Source organism: Poecilia latipinna, unplaced genomic scaffold (genome assembly GCF_001443285.1).
Source record: "Poecilia latipinna isolate Pla-1442-1.1 unplaced genomic scaffold, P_latipinna-1.0 Scaffold4476, whole genome shotgun sequence".
Classification (NCBI taxonomy): Eukaryota; Metazoa; Chordata; class Actinopteri; order Cyprinodontiformes; family Poeciliidae; genus Poecilia; species Poecilia latipinna.
The window spans coordinates 4,643-22,089 of record NW_015117092.1 but is presented as its reverse complement, the minus strand read 5'-3'; the positions used below and the strand labels follow the sequence as shown (position 1 = coordinate 22,089).

General features: G+C 37.3%; 1 protein-coding gene across 1 annotated transcript; it reads left to right on the top strand.

The window, feature by feature from the left end:
* The first annotated feature begins 9,264 nt into the window (after nucleotides 1-9,264).
* On the top strand, nucleotides 9,265-16,876 carry LOC106942686 (vascular cell adhesion protein 1-like). Its single transcript, XM_015026012.1, has 5 exons — nucleotides 9,265-9,558; nucleotides 12,592-12,870; nucleotides 13,030-13,356; nucleotides 14,746-15,000; nucleotides 15,172-16,876. Exons 1-5 carry the CDS (start codon nucleotides 9,489-9,491, stop codon nucleotides 15,342-15,344), a joined length of 1,104 nt encoding a protein of 367 aa, XP_014881498.1. The 5' UTR covers nucleotides 9,265-9,488; the 3' UTR covers nucleotides 15,345-16,876.
* The last annotated feature ends 571 nt before the right edge of the window (nucleotides 16,877-17,447 follow it).

Below are 17,447 nucleotides of genomic sequence, written 5' to 3'. Positions count from 1 at the left end.
AGTATTCAGACAATTTGCTACAGCTCACCTAGCAGACACTGAAGAATGCAATCTATAGAAATCTGAAAACTCTTTATAAAAAAATGTAACTATGAGAGTCAAAAGATTAAAAAGTGGCTGTCACAAAACATTTGTTTTCTTTTTTTTTTCTTCAGATCTGTTACAGCAACACACCATTGTCTTGGAGAGGTGTGGTAAATAAATCAACCTGGGAATACCTCTGTGGGATTTGCTTGTTTCTCATCTGAATTACATTTTCACCTCTTCAGTTTGACTGTAAAAAGGCCAAAAGAAGAATAAAGAAAGTTTTGTCTTAGCAAAATCCATCCAGCAGATTTTACCTATGTGGATGGGAGGGGCCACTGCTAAACTTTGAGCATTAAACCTCAACAGAACTTCATCATTTTAACACAGCGGCACTGACCCAAGAGTTAGAATCACTACAACTCCCAAAGATTAACAATCTCCTCAATATTGTAACTTATTGAAGCTTAGCCTTTGTTTTCCTAACTGGAGCTCTTGATAGTGATGTAGTCACGTCTATTTGTCTTTTTGGGTTCAGCCCTGGTAAGAGAGCTGGTTAGACCATAAACCAGGCAAACAGCAGAGAAAGAGGAAGGGCATGACCTTGCTATTTTTACAGAATGTGGTAAATTATTTTTTTTAGTTTTCATGACGATTTATCAAACAACTCCAACATATTTACAAAGTAAAGTAAAACATGTATTTACAGTTTTTCTTCACCGCTTTGGCCACTTCATTTCCAGCATCACTGTCTCAGCGGAGCAGAGTTCACCTCATGCCAGTGTGTGAATCCTTCCTCTGTGGTTTGACACATTTCCCTGTATGTTAGCGTATACATCAGTCAATCAGTCCAAAGTCATGGACTGAAACAAAAATGCGAGAGTCAGCAGAGTATGTTTCGTGTTCTGTAATATTTCTATTTTCTTCATATTGTTTTAATTTAAAACGGCCAGGCATCTACAGTAACCTAGTAATGGTTCCTTATATTTACAGGAATATGCACAAAGCTATTTCTGCTTTAATAAAAATGTATTGAGTTTGTGTGGAACATTTGTTTGCACTGTCTTTTTGTGGGGAACCAGGGTGTGGGTGGTTGGTGTGTTCCTTTCCTTCTCCACCAGAGGGCACCTGGAGGCGGGTTCCATCTGGAGGGCGTGTCTGGGCTGCTGGCGCTGCGCACCTGCAGCGCATTCTTCATCAGGAGGTGTATTTAAGGAGGGAGCGACACATCAGTGCGAGAGTGTTAGCCAGTATTGGTACATGAAGGCCCTTTTCAGATTGCCTCTTGTGAATATTCACCTGAGCTCCTTGTAACCTTTGTTGTACCTCATTCTGAAGACTTGATGACTTTGTGGAGACATCCATCTGGTTCTGAGTTTCTGGATCTACCTCTGCCCTCTTCTCTCGAGAAACGTGGACAAATTACCCACCACGGTCATCCGAGTACCATAGCCATCCATCAGCCATCAACATACCTCTGTTGCACACCAGCTGGCAGTCCCTTCACATCCATCCCTGCCGCTTACATCTGTACTACCTGTCCACCCTCAGCCTCAGCCCCGACTCACGGACCATCCACCCTGGTGACCACAGTTTACCTCTCCCCAGCCTCAGCTACACTCTTAAGTAAAAACATTTATTCACCTGAAGTTTGCCAGATTCCTATTACATTGGACTCACCATCTCTCTTCTCCTGTGTTCAGTTGCCTGGAGTTCCTGGTTGCTTCCACCCATTACCTCTTGAACCTGTGCATCATTTTTTATTGTGTTGGAAAGAAATAAGTCTATATTTATCGGAGTTCTCCGTTGTGTGATCTGCATGTGGGTCAGAAGATTAGATTCAAACATGACACTTTTTCTCTTGTCAGTCACATCATTTAAACATAATCTCTAGAGTATTTGAACAGAAACTTTTTTCTGAATCAAAAATCGTGTCTGAACCAAATTGTGACCCTAAAAATTATAATCGTATCGGATCACAGGAGTCAGAAAAATTTGCATCTAAAACTGTGTTGTATTTTGGTGTCAATTATGAAATGAAGAAAAACTGTAGAGGGAACAACTATTCTGCATTCATAAGCATAGTTTATTTTGACATGACTTAAGGAAAACAGCAGAGAATTATATGGAAGCAACTGATGCTTGTCCAAGGATTTGCGTTCTGTTGGAAGGAGTGAGAAACTACTGCTATAACGTACACAAATGACTAAATGATGTAGACGTTGAACTATCAGTTATGACAATTTTATTTTTGTTCAGGTTAGATTCTGGCCACTTTTCTCTGAAATCTTAATGCCATTACAATTATCCTGGATAAATTCACTTGAGGTTTCACTTCAGATTTTTTTTACAGAAATGGAAACTCTTTCTAAACGATCACACGTCAAAGTGTTAGTCACGAGGCTGATGGAAGTGCAGAGAGAAAGGGGAAGCTTGTGGGGAAACCCTGAGTGGAATAAGCAGCTTTGACCTTTGACCTAGGCAAAAGAAGGAAGTTAATAGTTTCATTTATGTGAAGGGACTTTTGGACATGTCTTTTGTATAACATTTCTTTAAAGTTTGTAAACACATTTTCTTCTGTACAGTCCTGTTAAAGCTGCAGTGTGTAACTATTATAAAAAAAAAAAAAACATTTTTATGATAGTATAATATAAGACGGATAATCTGAAACAATGAGCTCCTCTGCCTTTTCCCAATGCTCCCAGTACGAAGTGCAGAAATACACCACGCAGTCAGAAATAACCAATCAGAGCCAGGAGGAGGGTCTTAACGTTGTCAATTACTCTCATGCTCAGCCCGTCCCACTTGCTCTGTGCTAAGCTACAACTGGTTCACCACAGCATAGCCTGCCATGAATGCTAAGGCTAGTTAGCATGGCCACAAATGATGGCAGATAAACGTTTTTCTGTAACGTTTTTTCTGTAAGTTGTTTTTCCACCATTAGCACATTGAGGAGCGTACAGGATATTGATTGACAGCGCTCAGATCCTCCCCCTGGCTCTGATTGGTTATTTTTGAGTGGGACTGCAGCAGTTTTGCACGTGGAGGAGGTGGAGGAGATTGTGTCCATTGCAGAAGACTTTTCTATAGCACTGGCATGCATACTTCACATGCTGCCTGAGGTCAGTACAGTGCGAGACAAAGCTTTGGGGATTCTTTGTTCTGTTAAGGTGGTACTGTTGGACTATTAGGTGAATTTTCTGGAAAATCGATTCTTTCAACTGACAAAAGCAAAGTAGAGCCCCTCCCAGACTGACGACCAGCACCAGTTGGTTTCTCTAAGGCGTTGTGGTTGTTTTCACATCTTGGCATTTTGTTAACACACTCCTGTCTGCTAAAGGTTAGCAAACTGCTAGTACTCTTGCTTTTGTAAAGGAGCTCATATTAATCCAAAGCATTTCACTATCTCTATCACTTTCCATATGGAAACCATGAGGGTGTATCTCATTTACTGTATCACTGAATGTTGTTGTTCACTAATGCTTGAGATAACCATTTCACTATTGTTTTCAACTCATTTATACATATGCTCAGACATTTTCTGCATTTATTTTTTCCAAATTATATTCTCAAGGTAACATAATTTCCTGATGGTTTTCTTGACATAACGAGAAGGCATTGTGGGATGCATCTGATGGATTAAAATGAGGTTTTATACACACACCAATCACCTTGTTATCGAGATGAACTCATTGTCTGGAGAAAACCATCAGGAAATTAACCTGTTATCTCAAGAAAACCATGGAGAAAATGGGACATTAACTTACTTCAAAAAAATGCGAAATTAACTCATCTCAATAAAAACGTCAGGAAATTAACTTATTATCCAGAGAAAAATGAAATAGACCCCTTATCTTGAGAAAATCATTGGGAAATAAACAACAGCAAATAAACTTTTATCAAGAAATCAGGCAATTAACTCGTCTTGATAAAATGTGAAATTAACTTATCTCAAGAAAACAATCGGAAAATTAACCTGTCTCGAGAAAACTATTGGGAAAAACAGGAAATAAGCTCATTATCTTGAGAAAACAGGAAATGAACTCGTTGTCTTGAGAAAACAATCAAAAACGCTTAATTTTGTCAAACATATGTTCATTAAAGAGACCCTTTTATGCCTTTAAAGACTTTTCTTTACTCACGTTTTTGGGCATAGACTATAATAAGCACCTGCAAACTCACTAAGTGAAAGTTCACACAAGAGGGAGTTGCTCTTACACAGAAAGCTATCTGAGATAACTTATTTGCTTCCCAGCATTTCTGCCATTAAATAAACAGACAAGAGCTGAAAAGCAGAGATAAAGCAGCTCAGAAGTAACCGTCACTATTTCTTAGCTGGAATGAAATGTGTGCAGCCTTTAACCAATTTCTGCAACTTGTAAAGTTGAATAATCTGGAAACAAAAGGACCTTTTAAAGGTATTCTAAAGTTGCAGTCTAAAACCTACGCGTCTTAGCTAAAAATTAATGTCAATTTTATCTGATGCTTTTGTCTAAGTATTGTTCTTAATGTTTTATAAAACGTTTTCGAAAAAATAGTAGTGGTTGTGGTGTTTCTACAAAATAAGAAACGCAATTAAAATGACGTGAATAAATTTGTTCACTCCATGATTCATTAAAAACAAGCGGCGCCATCATCCTCCAACCACTTCCTGTTGTCTTCTTCGTCTTTTCCGGCAGCAGTAGCATCTTCTTGTTGACGACATGATTCATGTGACGCGAAAACAAAGTGTTTCCATTGTAGTTTAAATAAATATATTAATTTTGATAAAAGCCATAAAAACCACCTCAGTCTAGCAGAAAAACTTTTAATCTAAAAACATGTTTTGTTTTGTTTTTCTCTAAATTGCCGTGTTTCAAATTCTGTGTTTTATGGTTAACGGAAACACCAGCTAGTGTTGCTATAATGTTTGTTATTTACTGTAAGGTCGGCTGGTTGATCTTCCTTCCCTCTCCACCAGGTTCTTATTGTAAGTAAGAATTTGTTCTTAATAACTCAAATAGTAGTTAATAACAATAAGCTTTTTGGCCTCATGTTGTCCTTAGTAGATAAAAAGAGGATAGAACTACTAAGATATCATGAGTGGTTGTGAACGGGCTGACGGTCATTCACTTACCCAGATTTTTTTTCCAGTGGCAGATATGCCCAAATTTGGACATGAGGGGAAGTGACATGAGGGGAAGCTTCTCCTGTGAAGTTGTTTATGTTCTAGCCTCAGTGCTTCAAAAAGAGCATTCCTGCTGCCGGCAGGCATGCCAGACTCAGACTCGCTGAGCCACAGCAGCTCTAGTATTCTACAACAACACCTTACAAATGCCTGGCTACATCTCAAAATGGTCAGGAAATGGGATTTTATGAGCTAGATAAACACAAAGTATTACATAATTGCAAAGCAAGAAAGATATATACATATACATTGTTTTCCAACTTAAAAAAAGGTTGAAATGTTGAAAATCAAACTGTTGTTCCAGTTCTCTGATGAGAATTAAAACAGTCTACAACATCTTATATAAGGTTTTATTTACCTAATATAACTATTATTGATGAGAAATGTGATAATGTGTAACATTCGATAGAAAATATGTAGAAAACTGAGGAGCGCTAATATCCTGGAGAGAGTTCAGAACAAACATGACTCTGGATCACAACCCAACTTGTTTTATGTGTTGCTATACTGACATTCTTTAGTGTGCAGCATCTGCTTCTCACAATGTCTACATCTGTCTTAAAATAAACTTGTTTTGGGGCGCTGTGGTAGTGCAGAGATTAAGCACAACCCACATATGGAGGCCTCAGTCCTCGATGTGGCTGTTGCAGGTTCGATTCCCGGCCTGGTGGCCTTTGCCGCACGTCTTCCCCCTTCTCTCATTACCCCCTTTCCTGTCAATTCACTATCAAGGCTGATATATATAAATACATAAACTTGCTTTTAATTCAGTTTTTGTTTTCAACAACATCTAAAGGAAGCCACAGATTAAGATTTTAATGGGTGTGCAGGCAGCACTGATTAAATAGTATACCAACTATACCCACATTTGTCACTTTACAGAAGCATTTATGCTACAATTAATTTGTTATGAGATGTGATGCTGCAGGGTTTAGTATTAATGTGTTTCTGAAAGTGTGATGCACTCCAGGCCAAGTATGTAATGTCCCTACTGTGTCACCTCTACTCATCAACATCCTGTCTGCAGACACACTCTGTGGTTTGTGTTAATAACTGTTCTTACTTAGACTGCTTAAATAATGATAATGAAAAGGTACATATTACTATAATCAACAAACTGATTGAACTCATTGCTCAATCAGCAAAACCTACAGCCAGCTATGGTGTTGCTTTTAAACCAGAAACTGGTGTTTGACTGTAGCGTCACATGCAGAGCCACAGCTGCTCAGAGAAGAGTCTCTGCTTATGGACTTGGTGTGTGCTTGGCGGTGAAAAGTGACAAATATCAATCTTAAATTATCTCCTGGCTAACATTTCTGTGGTCTACCTCCTCCTTGGATCACTTCAGAAACCTCACAGCATCATTTATAATTCTGTATAAATATGTCATAGATTAGGCCCACTGGAAGAAAAAGAAAATTCAGACTTATTTTTCTCTGAATTCTGAGTTTAATCTTCCGGGATTAAAAGTCGTAATTCTTTTTTTTTCCAGTTTCCCTAATTTTCTTCTGTAAATAAAAGATTCTTTCTACATTGTTATTTTTTAATGCTTTCGGCATAAAAGTCACAGTATGTGAGCCTAAAATTTCCCATAACATAATGCAGAAGTGATAAAAGGAAGTTCAGTTTTTATGTATGTAACACAGCCTCCCTCCCCCCATTTAAATGTAAGTTTTACTCTTTCTTTTGATGATTACCAGTCACCAGCATGAATCTGGATATATAAAATAATGCATGTTTTCCCCTTGCAGCTATATAACTATTTGCTGTAAAGCATCTCAACAAAAGTTGATCAGATTACTGTTAAATTGAGAATGTTAAAGATATATTTTCTCAGCATTTAGCTTCAGTAACTTAAAGCTCAAAACACAGTAACATTAATACACAATTCTGACTGGCAGATAACTTATCCTTTCTACTAAGGCTATTTTTTCTACACCAATAAATAAAGAAGTCTGCATTATTTCTTTGAGTTGTTGTGAAAATGCTGCACGACACATTTTCAAATGACTCAGAATGCGCTTCAGTTATTTATATTCATGTTGCATCGCAGCAATGTTTGTGTGCTTTATATTAACACCTTCAGCTGGTGAGAATTAGGAAGTTAAATCAAAAATAACTCCATCTAGACACACTTCTGATGCAGCTCTTTATATTTAATCACTTACTAACCTTCACTCACGAAGGTTATTTCAGCTCCAGCTCTGGCCTTGTTGTAGAAACAAACATCAGTAAAGCTGACTAAGTGATAAAGTGCAGCGTTTCCAGAAAGCGTAATTTAAATTGACCTCAAAGACAAATAGGCACAAGAGTCAAGGTGGTGTTTAGCAGAATCCCCCCTCAACCCCCCACCAAAAAAGAAAAAAAAAACTAGGACAGAGGAAGGACTTTTAGGAAACACATAGGGAAGTTTAGTGAATGGATCAGCTATTTAAAAATGACTTCCTTTAAACTTTCCTGAACATAAAAGCCTGGAAAACTGAGAGCTTTTAGACATGTTGGTTTGAGATAAAACATTTTCTTAAAGAGGCAGTACTATGTGTTTTCCAGGCACATATAGTGCCATTTTTAGCACAATCAAGTAACTATTACCTTCAGTTGTAAAAATGCTGTAAATATCAAATATTTAACTAAAAGAAATGTAACCTCGTAATTTAATGCGTTAAAATTGGGCACCTGTCTTTTTTTTTTTTTAAATCCGCCTTCAGGAAGTAATCACAACAAGGCTCCTCTATTAACCCTTTAACAACGTTTTTACCAGCGTTGCACTGAGAAATAGGTCCTGTGACAAGTTCAGCACATATGCAGCTTCACTATGTGTTTGCTAATTGCTGCTTTCTAGTCTGAAGGAGCTGAGTGAGGCAGAAACATGGAAACAACAGCTCAGAGGAGGAGCTGTGCCTCAAAGGCGGAGCTAGGTCCACCTAGGCATTTTGCGCAGCTGAATGGTTGCCATGGGAGATTAAAGGATTTTTCAAACATGCATGAAAGAATCAAAGTAACACTCTAATTATGTTGTTGATGAGGAAATCACATTATAACATTATGTTGATTTTATATAATCCTGCCCATCTTTTGAAAACGTGAATACAGTGGTGGTTTTTGATATGTGCTACATGGGAGCAGCAGCAGATAGGAGTGGGGAACTCAAGAACTAGAAAAAAAAAATCTTATATGTCACTTATCCCCTGAACAAGTTTTCTACTACTTGTGTAGTGAAGTAAGTTTCCTCTAGTTGCTGTAGAGTACTGGGTGTCTACATTACTTTATTTCTGCTTCAAAATACAAACAAATAATTGCTTGCATTTTAATTGGTTGGACAGCAGGAGTAGGAGGGGCTTGCCCAGGTCACCAATCCTGCAAGAAAATGTGTGCAGATTTATTTTTAAAACTTATGAATTTAGGCATGTTAATTAATTGTGATTAACCACAGCAGTAGAGTGTGATTACTCTGATTTTGTTTTTATTCGATTGCCACCACTATTACATCAACAAATTATGTAGTTTATGGTTTGAATTTGAACCCACTGCTGATGAAATGAGCCCCCAGTTCTTTAGAAACAGTGAAATGGCTTATCTTAGAAGCTCCTCAACTTCAGAGTCACCCAGCTGTTTTAATACACAGCCATATCTTCTTACAATGCTAACAGAGTGGAGATGAGTATTCTGCAAAGAAGCAAAAGTAAACTTGTTGGGGCGCGACTAATGGAGTTTCTTTTTGGACCCACCAGGCAATGCTGACCTAGTCTGTAACCATATCATCCATTTCAAGCCACCACTGATTGCACTATTTAAAAAGTTCATCAATGGTTTACTTTCATTGTATTAGTATGAGTCAGCATTCATCAGTGTCAGGACACTATTCAAATATTTCTTTCACATGACAAAAACGTTTTCCACAATCTGGAAAGACAGAAAATAAAAGGACTAACGTGATTTAATCTACTTTCTTTTCCATTCAGGATGACGGACAACTTGTTTTGATTGCATTAGTAGACCAGTCAGACCGAGATAAATATAGTTATGCATATTCCCCCTCTGCTGACAGTACCGGGATTTCCCAAAATGCGTAATCCAGCCGGTCAAACACAACCTCCAATTCCACTTTCAATTTCAGCTTCTTAATGCGAAACGCCACGGTGGGAAATTACAGAAGTTTCTGTCTTTGCGCCTCCCCCTGTATCTTGTGAGTCCGAAGCTTTTTAATTTCACTTCAACGCCGCAGTCGGGCATTTTTCCACCTCGGGACGTTTTTCTGCGACCAGAGCTCGACTTCTTTTGAAACGCAAGAGACAAAATGTTTTCCTGCCTCTTTCTGCTGATTTCTTTCCTGAATATTCTGCGGTGCTTCCATGTGTCCGCCTGCGGTGAGTTTCGGGTCCTCCGCTCCGGGATCGGTACAGAGTGGAAAGGTTCAAGATAGCCATTTCTTCAGGCAGGCCAGTCAACTGACACGGTGTTTTCTCCTGTGGGAAGGATCGTTTTAAACTTCACATTTAGTTAATACCAGTCCGTAAACAGAGTCCGTAGATGCGATCATTTATCTAACTGGGTCAGGATCCCGTTATTCCTGCTGTTAGATTGTAATGTCTTGCGTGTTTGTCGCATTATTATTGTTAGTGTGTTTCGGATGTGTTTGCTGAATAACTTTTATGTATGTTTGAATTTAAAGAGCTATTTCTAAAATTGCATCGATCACCTAAGATAATATAACTGAATTTCGCTTTGTGTAAAATAACAACAGAAAAGTCAAACTACTGAGAAAATGATTATTGACAGCTTTAATACAACCTTAACCTCGGAGTACAATTTATATTATTCAAGTTTTAGATTACAGTTAGAATCAGAGTCAGCTTCTCTGGCCATGTTTGTGGGCCTAAATAAGGAATTTGACTTTGGTCACATGCTTACAGACATGTAATTAGATATTAAGCCTAAATGGTAGACTAATGGATACATTTATAAATGTATGTATGCATGTTTGAGTGTGTATGTGTATATATGTCACATAATGTCACCTAACTAAAATAATAGTCTAAGTCTTTTTTTTCTTTTTCTTTTTTTTTTTTTTTTGCCAAGAGTGATTTTGGAACAAAACTCTAAATAAAAATCACTCCTGTCATCTAAAGATGATGAAGGCAGAAAAAAAAAAATCACTTTTGGCAAAAAATACCTTTCCAAAAGTAATTTTTTAGTAAAGTGTGGATACACTAATATTTAGTTAGCATTAAGGCACACATTCACCATGATAAGCTTCTGTAATGTCTCAAGATTTGCATTCAGTTTTACATTAAGTTTTCACAAAGATCTTGTGCAGACGATAGAAAAAGTCTGACTACTACACTTTATTTGGCTCTCTTCTTACCCTGATGTGCCATAATGCTGGAGAGTATTTAGTATTTCTTTGCTTATCTCAGCTCAAAGATTGCATCAGTCCAATCTTTTTACTTTTTAAAGGCTTTGTTGGCTCTAGTGGCCGGTCAGTCAGGAAAGTAGGTAATCAGAGAAGAGGAAGATAAGCGGCAAAGGTCATCAGACCAGCATCCGAACCTGCGACAGCCATGTTGAGGACTAAGGCCTCCTTATGTGGATTGTGCTTAACCTCTGGGCCACACCAGCACAAGAGTCCAATCTTTTTACTTTTTAAAGGCTTTGTTGGCTCTAGTGGCCGGTCAGTCAGGAAAGTAGGTAATCAGAGAAGAGGAAGATAAGCGGCAAAGGTCATCAGACCAGCATCCGAACCTGCGACAGCCGTGTTGAGGACTAAGGCCTCCTTATGTGGGTTGTGCTTAACCTCTGGGCCACACCAGCACAAGAGTCCAATCTTTGTGCTCACTTGAAAATGCAATCTTGTTTTCTCCAGTTAGCCTCCCTGATTAGTGGCTTTCTTACGAAGCAGTTCTGTGGAAACCTTTTGAGTTCCCTTCACATTGTGCCTGTGGAAATACTTTTGCTTTGAAACACAACCCTGACTTCTGTTGTTTTCCTTAGATTTGATTTCACCAAATGTTTAAAGAGTTTGTTGATCATTATTGTTAAGTTGTTTTTTTTTCAGAGGTGATGGTTCTTCACTTTCCTTCTAGTTTTTAGTGAGGTGTTGGATTGTACTAGTAGTTCTGTGTCTCCTTTAGATGTTCTCTCTGTTTAATGCTTGCCAATGATCTGATGACTCTCAAACTAACATGTTTGTCATGATCAGCTGATACTTGTGAAACATGAACTCTGATTAACTTCCTATGATTAACAGAGTATGTACTGGAGTTGCATAACCAGACATCCTTAGAAAAAAACTGAAATATTGAAATGTGTTTAACTTTTCATGCGTCAGATTAGAGGCAGAACTAAGGATTTTATTTGATCTAACAGTCGTGTTTTGTACTGTGGTAAGAAGCCGTAGCATCCAACATGTGACTTGACGTTTCAAGGTGCAAAACTGCCAATTTACAGAATTTTTGAAATGAGGAAGGGGTGAAATGACCTACAACTGAATCTTTATCATCTTACTTTACGTAATTATGTTTTTTTCAAAAAATATTGCTTGTCCTTACTTTTTACAATATATTTAGATATATATAGCGTGAATTTGAGCTATAATGTTCAAGAACAGTAGTCCTTTTTCCACAAACAGAGCCACTTTATTTTTGATTTTGGTCTTTAGATACTACATAATTGGGCTGCATGATGTCAGGATTGTGATATTATTGCTTCCAACACTCATGAGGAGCCTTTAGTAACTTGAAGACTACTGTCTTTGTCTGATATGATCATCTGCTGCAGCGAGATGCTATCTTCATGTCATTGATAAATAAGATTCAATCTTTTTATTTTCTGAAGTGCAAAAATGATCTTGTGCTAGAGTAATAAACTGATTCAGGTCACAGGTACCAAATAAAAGAGTAACAACTGATGAAAAGGTAATTTGCTGCCATGAGCGACACCAACATCAGACAACCTGAAAACATTAATAACCTGGAAGCGAAGCGTAGACTTCCTTTTAATCTGCTTAGAGATTATGACAAAATAAGTGGTGAACGAGAGCATATTTCATATTACCTTGTGTCAGTGAGGTAGATTAGATAAAATCTAAATGCTGTTAGGCAGAAGGAAGGAGCTTCTAGACAATATTTTTCATAGAAAAAAAATTCAGGTGAGACGTTTCATCCAGCATTTCCAAGACCAGATCAACAGGACTGATTGTGTCTGGGTTGAATAAAGTTAAACATAAAAATAATACACCAGTTAGTAGCACTATCTAAACACTAAAATGGTGATTAAAAAATCTCTAAGTTCCTAAGAACCTTATCCTATGTAATTTGTATATTTACAAAGGCTAATGGTATTGCGTTTTGACTTCTGAGAAGACTCAAATGTAATGATATTATTATCCATGTTTCTTACAGATTACAGCTGTTCAGATAAACCTGTGATAACTCCATCCAGACTGGTGGTGAAGTTCGGTGATCCAGCCTCTGCTACATGTGTAGCCTGTCAGCAGGCCTGTCTTCCCCTGGATGACAGTGTTATTAGTATGGAAGCTTCTCTTGGAACTCCTGACATAAATGGAACCAAAGTGACCTGGACAGTGGACCGAATGACTGAGTGGGAATTAACTCCAAAGTGCTACTATACTGACTCGACAAATCATCAGTGTTGCACTAGCCTGTCTGTTACTGTCTACAGTAAGTTAATTAATGTTGCCAAACATTTTAGAGAGTTATCTTTATCCATTGTTGTTACCATTGAAGTTTTTTATGTCTTGCATTTTCAACATGAATGTTGTTGCTTGATGTTATTAATCGTTACTATTATTTCTATTTTTATTCTCTTCTCCTCTCCAGAACCTCCAGAAACTGTGTCCTTCAGCTTAAACCCCTCTGAACCTCTGACTGAGGGTTCAAAGGTCACCCTACAGTGTGATGTACTGAATGTCGCTCCTGTTGCAAACCTCACTGTGACCTTTTACAGAGGTCAGACGCCTCTGGATCAAGTGAAAAGCAACGATATTACAGAGAAACCAGTTAGTGAGACATTTTCTTTGAGCTACAACACCAGAAAAGAAGATGATGGAGTTCAGTTCTGGTGTGAAGCGAAGCTGGAACTGGGAGCTGAAGGACCACAGCCCCCTCTAGTGGTGAAGTCAGAGGAGGTCAATGCTACAGTTTATTGTAAGTTCAGAGACACACACATACTGTATAAATTAGATGACTGAAAAGTTCATTTAAAGTTAATGAAACATTATTTAGATTGATTACAGACAGACTGATGTTTTCAAACCTTTATTATTGTTAATTATGATTATTCTTCACTTGCATCTAATGAAAACACAACATTTAAGATTAGAATACTGCATCAGTCCATCGGAGAGTAATTTTTAATAGATGTCAGCTTAAAAACTAATTTTAATACTTCCTTTTGTTATTTTGAAAAGGTAGTTTTAATCTGAAAACAAGCCTAGTTAAAACCTGTGTTAGTTAAATATGACTGCACATTCTCCTTTGTCTTCCCTCTCATTTCAGAGAAACGACCATAAATAACTGTTTTTCAATACTTAACTATTTTTTAAATGCAGAAATTCACTAATAATGTTACACTACAGAAACTTTAAAATCTTTTCAAACTCATTTTCACAGTTAAACCAATAATAGTGAATTATTGTTATTTGGGTGTCATTTAATTTAAAAAAATCATGTGAGTTATTTGCATAAAAATAGAATATAGATAAGCTCCTTGTTGATACTATCAACTTTACAGGCTATAAATGAGATCAGTGTCAGCTGCTCTGATGCTCTATGATGGTTGAGTTTAGAATACAGTTGTTTTTGGAAATGGACATTTAATACCAAATAACTTCTCTTCTTGGTTATTCCTACACAGAATGTAACTTTTGTATGTTAATGACAAAAAGGTTAACCTTTTATGACATTTCATTTGTCTTAGAGGGCAAGAGATTTGTTGTTGTTGTTCCCATGCAGGTAGACCTTTTTGAGAAAATTCCTACTGTTCTGGTCTCTGTCTGCTCTTAATCAACAACAGAGCAAATAAAAATTAATTGTAAAAATTAGCCTCATAAATATGTACTTAGTATTTTTAATGGTAACTGATCAAAAATCAGACGTTGCTACTGGTGAAACAGGCAAAGAAGACGACAGAAAGTAAAAGGAGGATTGTGTCTCTTAATGGCTTGTTGTGTAAACTAACATTCACAAGGGTTTTAATTGGGTTTCTTATTTAATTAAAACACCACAATTGCAAAATTGTGGCTTTTCCCCCCAACATTAGTAAGATATCGTCGTTTTGTGCACATTTGTAATGGGAAACTAAGCTTACATTGTGTTCAAAAAATACATTACAGCTTCAGTGCATATGGAGCGAACATTCCATACGCTTATAAGTAAGATTTATTTAAAGATGTCCCTTGAAATGTGTAACATTGAGTGGAAGCATTTGTCCAGCAGTAAATCTAGGTGTTTTTCTGTGCATTGGTATTTTTTCTCATGTGTTCTGTTGTGTTTGAATTATTCCATTTTGTTTCCCTCTTTGCTGTAAAAACACAGATGGACCTCAGCTGAAGGTTCCAGCTGATCCAGCTCCAATCAGCATCACCAGAGGAGAACCTCTCCATTTGACCTGCTTGGCTGAAGGAAACCCCAAACCTCAGTACAGCTGGACGCTGCCGTCCAACAAAGGCCACCGCAGTGGGACCGATCTGAAAATCGACTCAGATGATGTTCAGGATGGAGGGCAATATGTCTGCACCGTCAGCAACAACGTGAACTCTGTCATTGTTACATTTAACGTAACAGTCCAAGGTGAGTTTCCTCAGGATTAGTTTCTAAAGTTTTTAACATTTCAGAGAAATGAGCCACAGTACTTCTTCCAGTAATATTATTTAGCTTTAACTCACATCACCCCAAGAAGGAAGTTCAACTGTTTGGGTATATTGAATAATTTCTGTTCCCCTTTTCTCTACTTTTCTGCAGAAAACTTCATTCCGTACATAATAGTTGGTGTAGTAATTGCTGCGGTTGTGATATTGATCGGAGCAGGAGTCATCTACAGTTTTTATTACAAACAGAACAAGATGGGAAAGTACCAACTAAAGGACGTTTTCCGTTTGGGTGCAATGCATCCCACCACAGTTCCTCTTTGTTAGTAAAATCAAATCCCTGGAAGGACAATGGCAGGTTGAAGATTTGCTGCAGTCCTCCGATCTGAGTCAGGTTGGTGTTGCTGCAGATTCTCCCTTTTCCCATCACGGACATGAAATACGTTTCACTTTTTGAATGGAAGTATTTGAGTATTTGCTTCCTCCTAGGTGGTTTCAGTGTTGTCAGAAAGTTACAGGAACTCTTTGTAACTTTCTGACAAAAGTTACAGAAAGTTACTTTCTGTAACTTTCTGAAACATGTAATCTGAGGGTTACATGTTTTACTCTCAGGCTGCCATGGATTACAGTTATTTCCTCTTGACTATTTGTAGTTTGATGGATTCTTCATGATGAAGGTAAAGGGACACAGTGATTGCCAAAACTGTCAATCCAATGTGAAAGCTCATAGGAAATGGTTTATACTTTGAACTAAGCTCTCATGCCTGATGTGAACTTGTTCTAATCATTATTATTTTTTTTTTTACAAATACATAGCTTATGATGTTATTCACCACTTCGCTTATTTATTTAGTGTTTCATTGCCTACCATTTGCGAGCTGTCCTACTACATCTGTTCCTTTATGCTATGCTAAAATGTACTTAAATTTGATTGAACTCTTAAAAAGTTGTTCTCATTTACATACTTTAATGAGTTAGTCGTCAGAAAGGAACTTTTCTCATCAAGAATACTTTTTTTTGTTGTTGTTTTTTCTTTGCTGTGACCACTATAATGCACTACAGGACTGTTGTTATGCTTTGATTAAATCAGCTGACAAAATGCCACAGATCAACTTTGTGCATTTATTTATGGCCATATTTAACTCTATGATGGTGCAAGAGCAACGCTGGAAGTGACTAAATACATCCGCTGGGAATTTATCTCCCCGTCTCTGCTGAATTTACACATTCTCACTTCTTGTCTGCTTCTCATTCAGAGGTCCTCATATCTGTTCCAGATATGACGATGTTTCAATAAAAATGTTGCAATAAAAATGGTAATGATAACATGCTAAACTCACAGCGCCATATAGTGGCGTGGTGTGACAACTACAGCTGACTAGGTATCTCGGCGGTGTGGAACTTTTTCCCAATCAATGTCCAAACATAACGGAAGAATCCAGGCAGCGGCCTCGTGTAAATGTAGTCTATGTTTAGTTCAGATGGTTAGGATATGAGTCTCAGCTCAGTTTTTGTCATGTGATACAAAAATAATCAAATTCAGAGTCCATAAACAGTTCATAAACTGTTTTATCTCTGAATAGTGAAAATTTTGCCTCCTGCTGTGTATTTGAAACAGTTTATGATGCTGATGCTTTTGTGACCATTCTGATTACTGTTCTGTTAAAAAAAGTGTATTTATATCTGAATTATTGTTATTTGACTTGCAAGTAATTTGAGAGGGAGTGTGAAAAGGAGAGGGCTCATTTGATGAAGACCAACTTCTGTGTGTAAATCCTGATGGTGACCTTTAACCCTCTATTCACTTAAGCGATTTTCTGAATCTTTCAGAGGTTGCTGTCAATTGAAACGTTTATATGGATTTTCTTTTGCTTTTCATGTGAGAATAATGAATGACAAAATAGTGTTGTATTGAGCGGTTATGGTAACGCAGGGTTTTAAGTTAAAGTGAAGAGAAACTTACTTCCAGAGCTTTTAACAGCTTTACACTTTTTCATGGTGTATGTGTCTGTGCACGAATCTTTATAGCTTTATTTAGATGTGTGTAGTCAAAGTGTTCTCTGAACGTCAGTACCACTTGTGAAATCACTGACTGCCTGTATTTATAACTGTTTGTGAAAATAATACATAGGTCATGCAAATGACTGAAAAACATTTTGTGCAGGAAATGTAAGCTTTTCTTTGACTTTTGAAACTGTAAATAAAGTATCATTTTCTTAAAAAAACATGCTTCCTTTCTTTGGTTGTTCTTGGTATTTTGTTTAAAATTGTTTGGTTTAATTTAACAGGAAGTAAATGACTAATAGATGTGCTCATGCTTTACAATGAAAAGCATGAGGTACTTACTGTATTAGCAGAAATTATTACCAAAGTTCCTACGAATACCAGCCAGATAACTTCAGAAATTCTGGGGGGAATTTAATTGAAAGC

Coding starts and splice junctions, on each gene's coding strand:
- LOC106942686 (XM_015026012.1), top strand. CDS start 9,489: ATGTTTTCCTGCCTCTTTCTGCTGATTTCTTTCCTGAATATTCTGCGG. Junction 9,559..12,591: donor CTTCCATGTGTCCGCCTGCG/GTGAGTTTCGGG, acceptor TGTTTCTTACAG/ATTACAGCTGTTCAGATAAA. Junction 12,871..13,029: donor CCTGTCTGTTACTGTCTACA/GTAAGTTAATTA, acceptor TCTCCTCTCCAG/AACCTCCAGAAACTGTGTCC.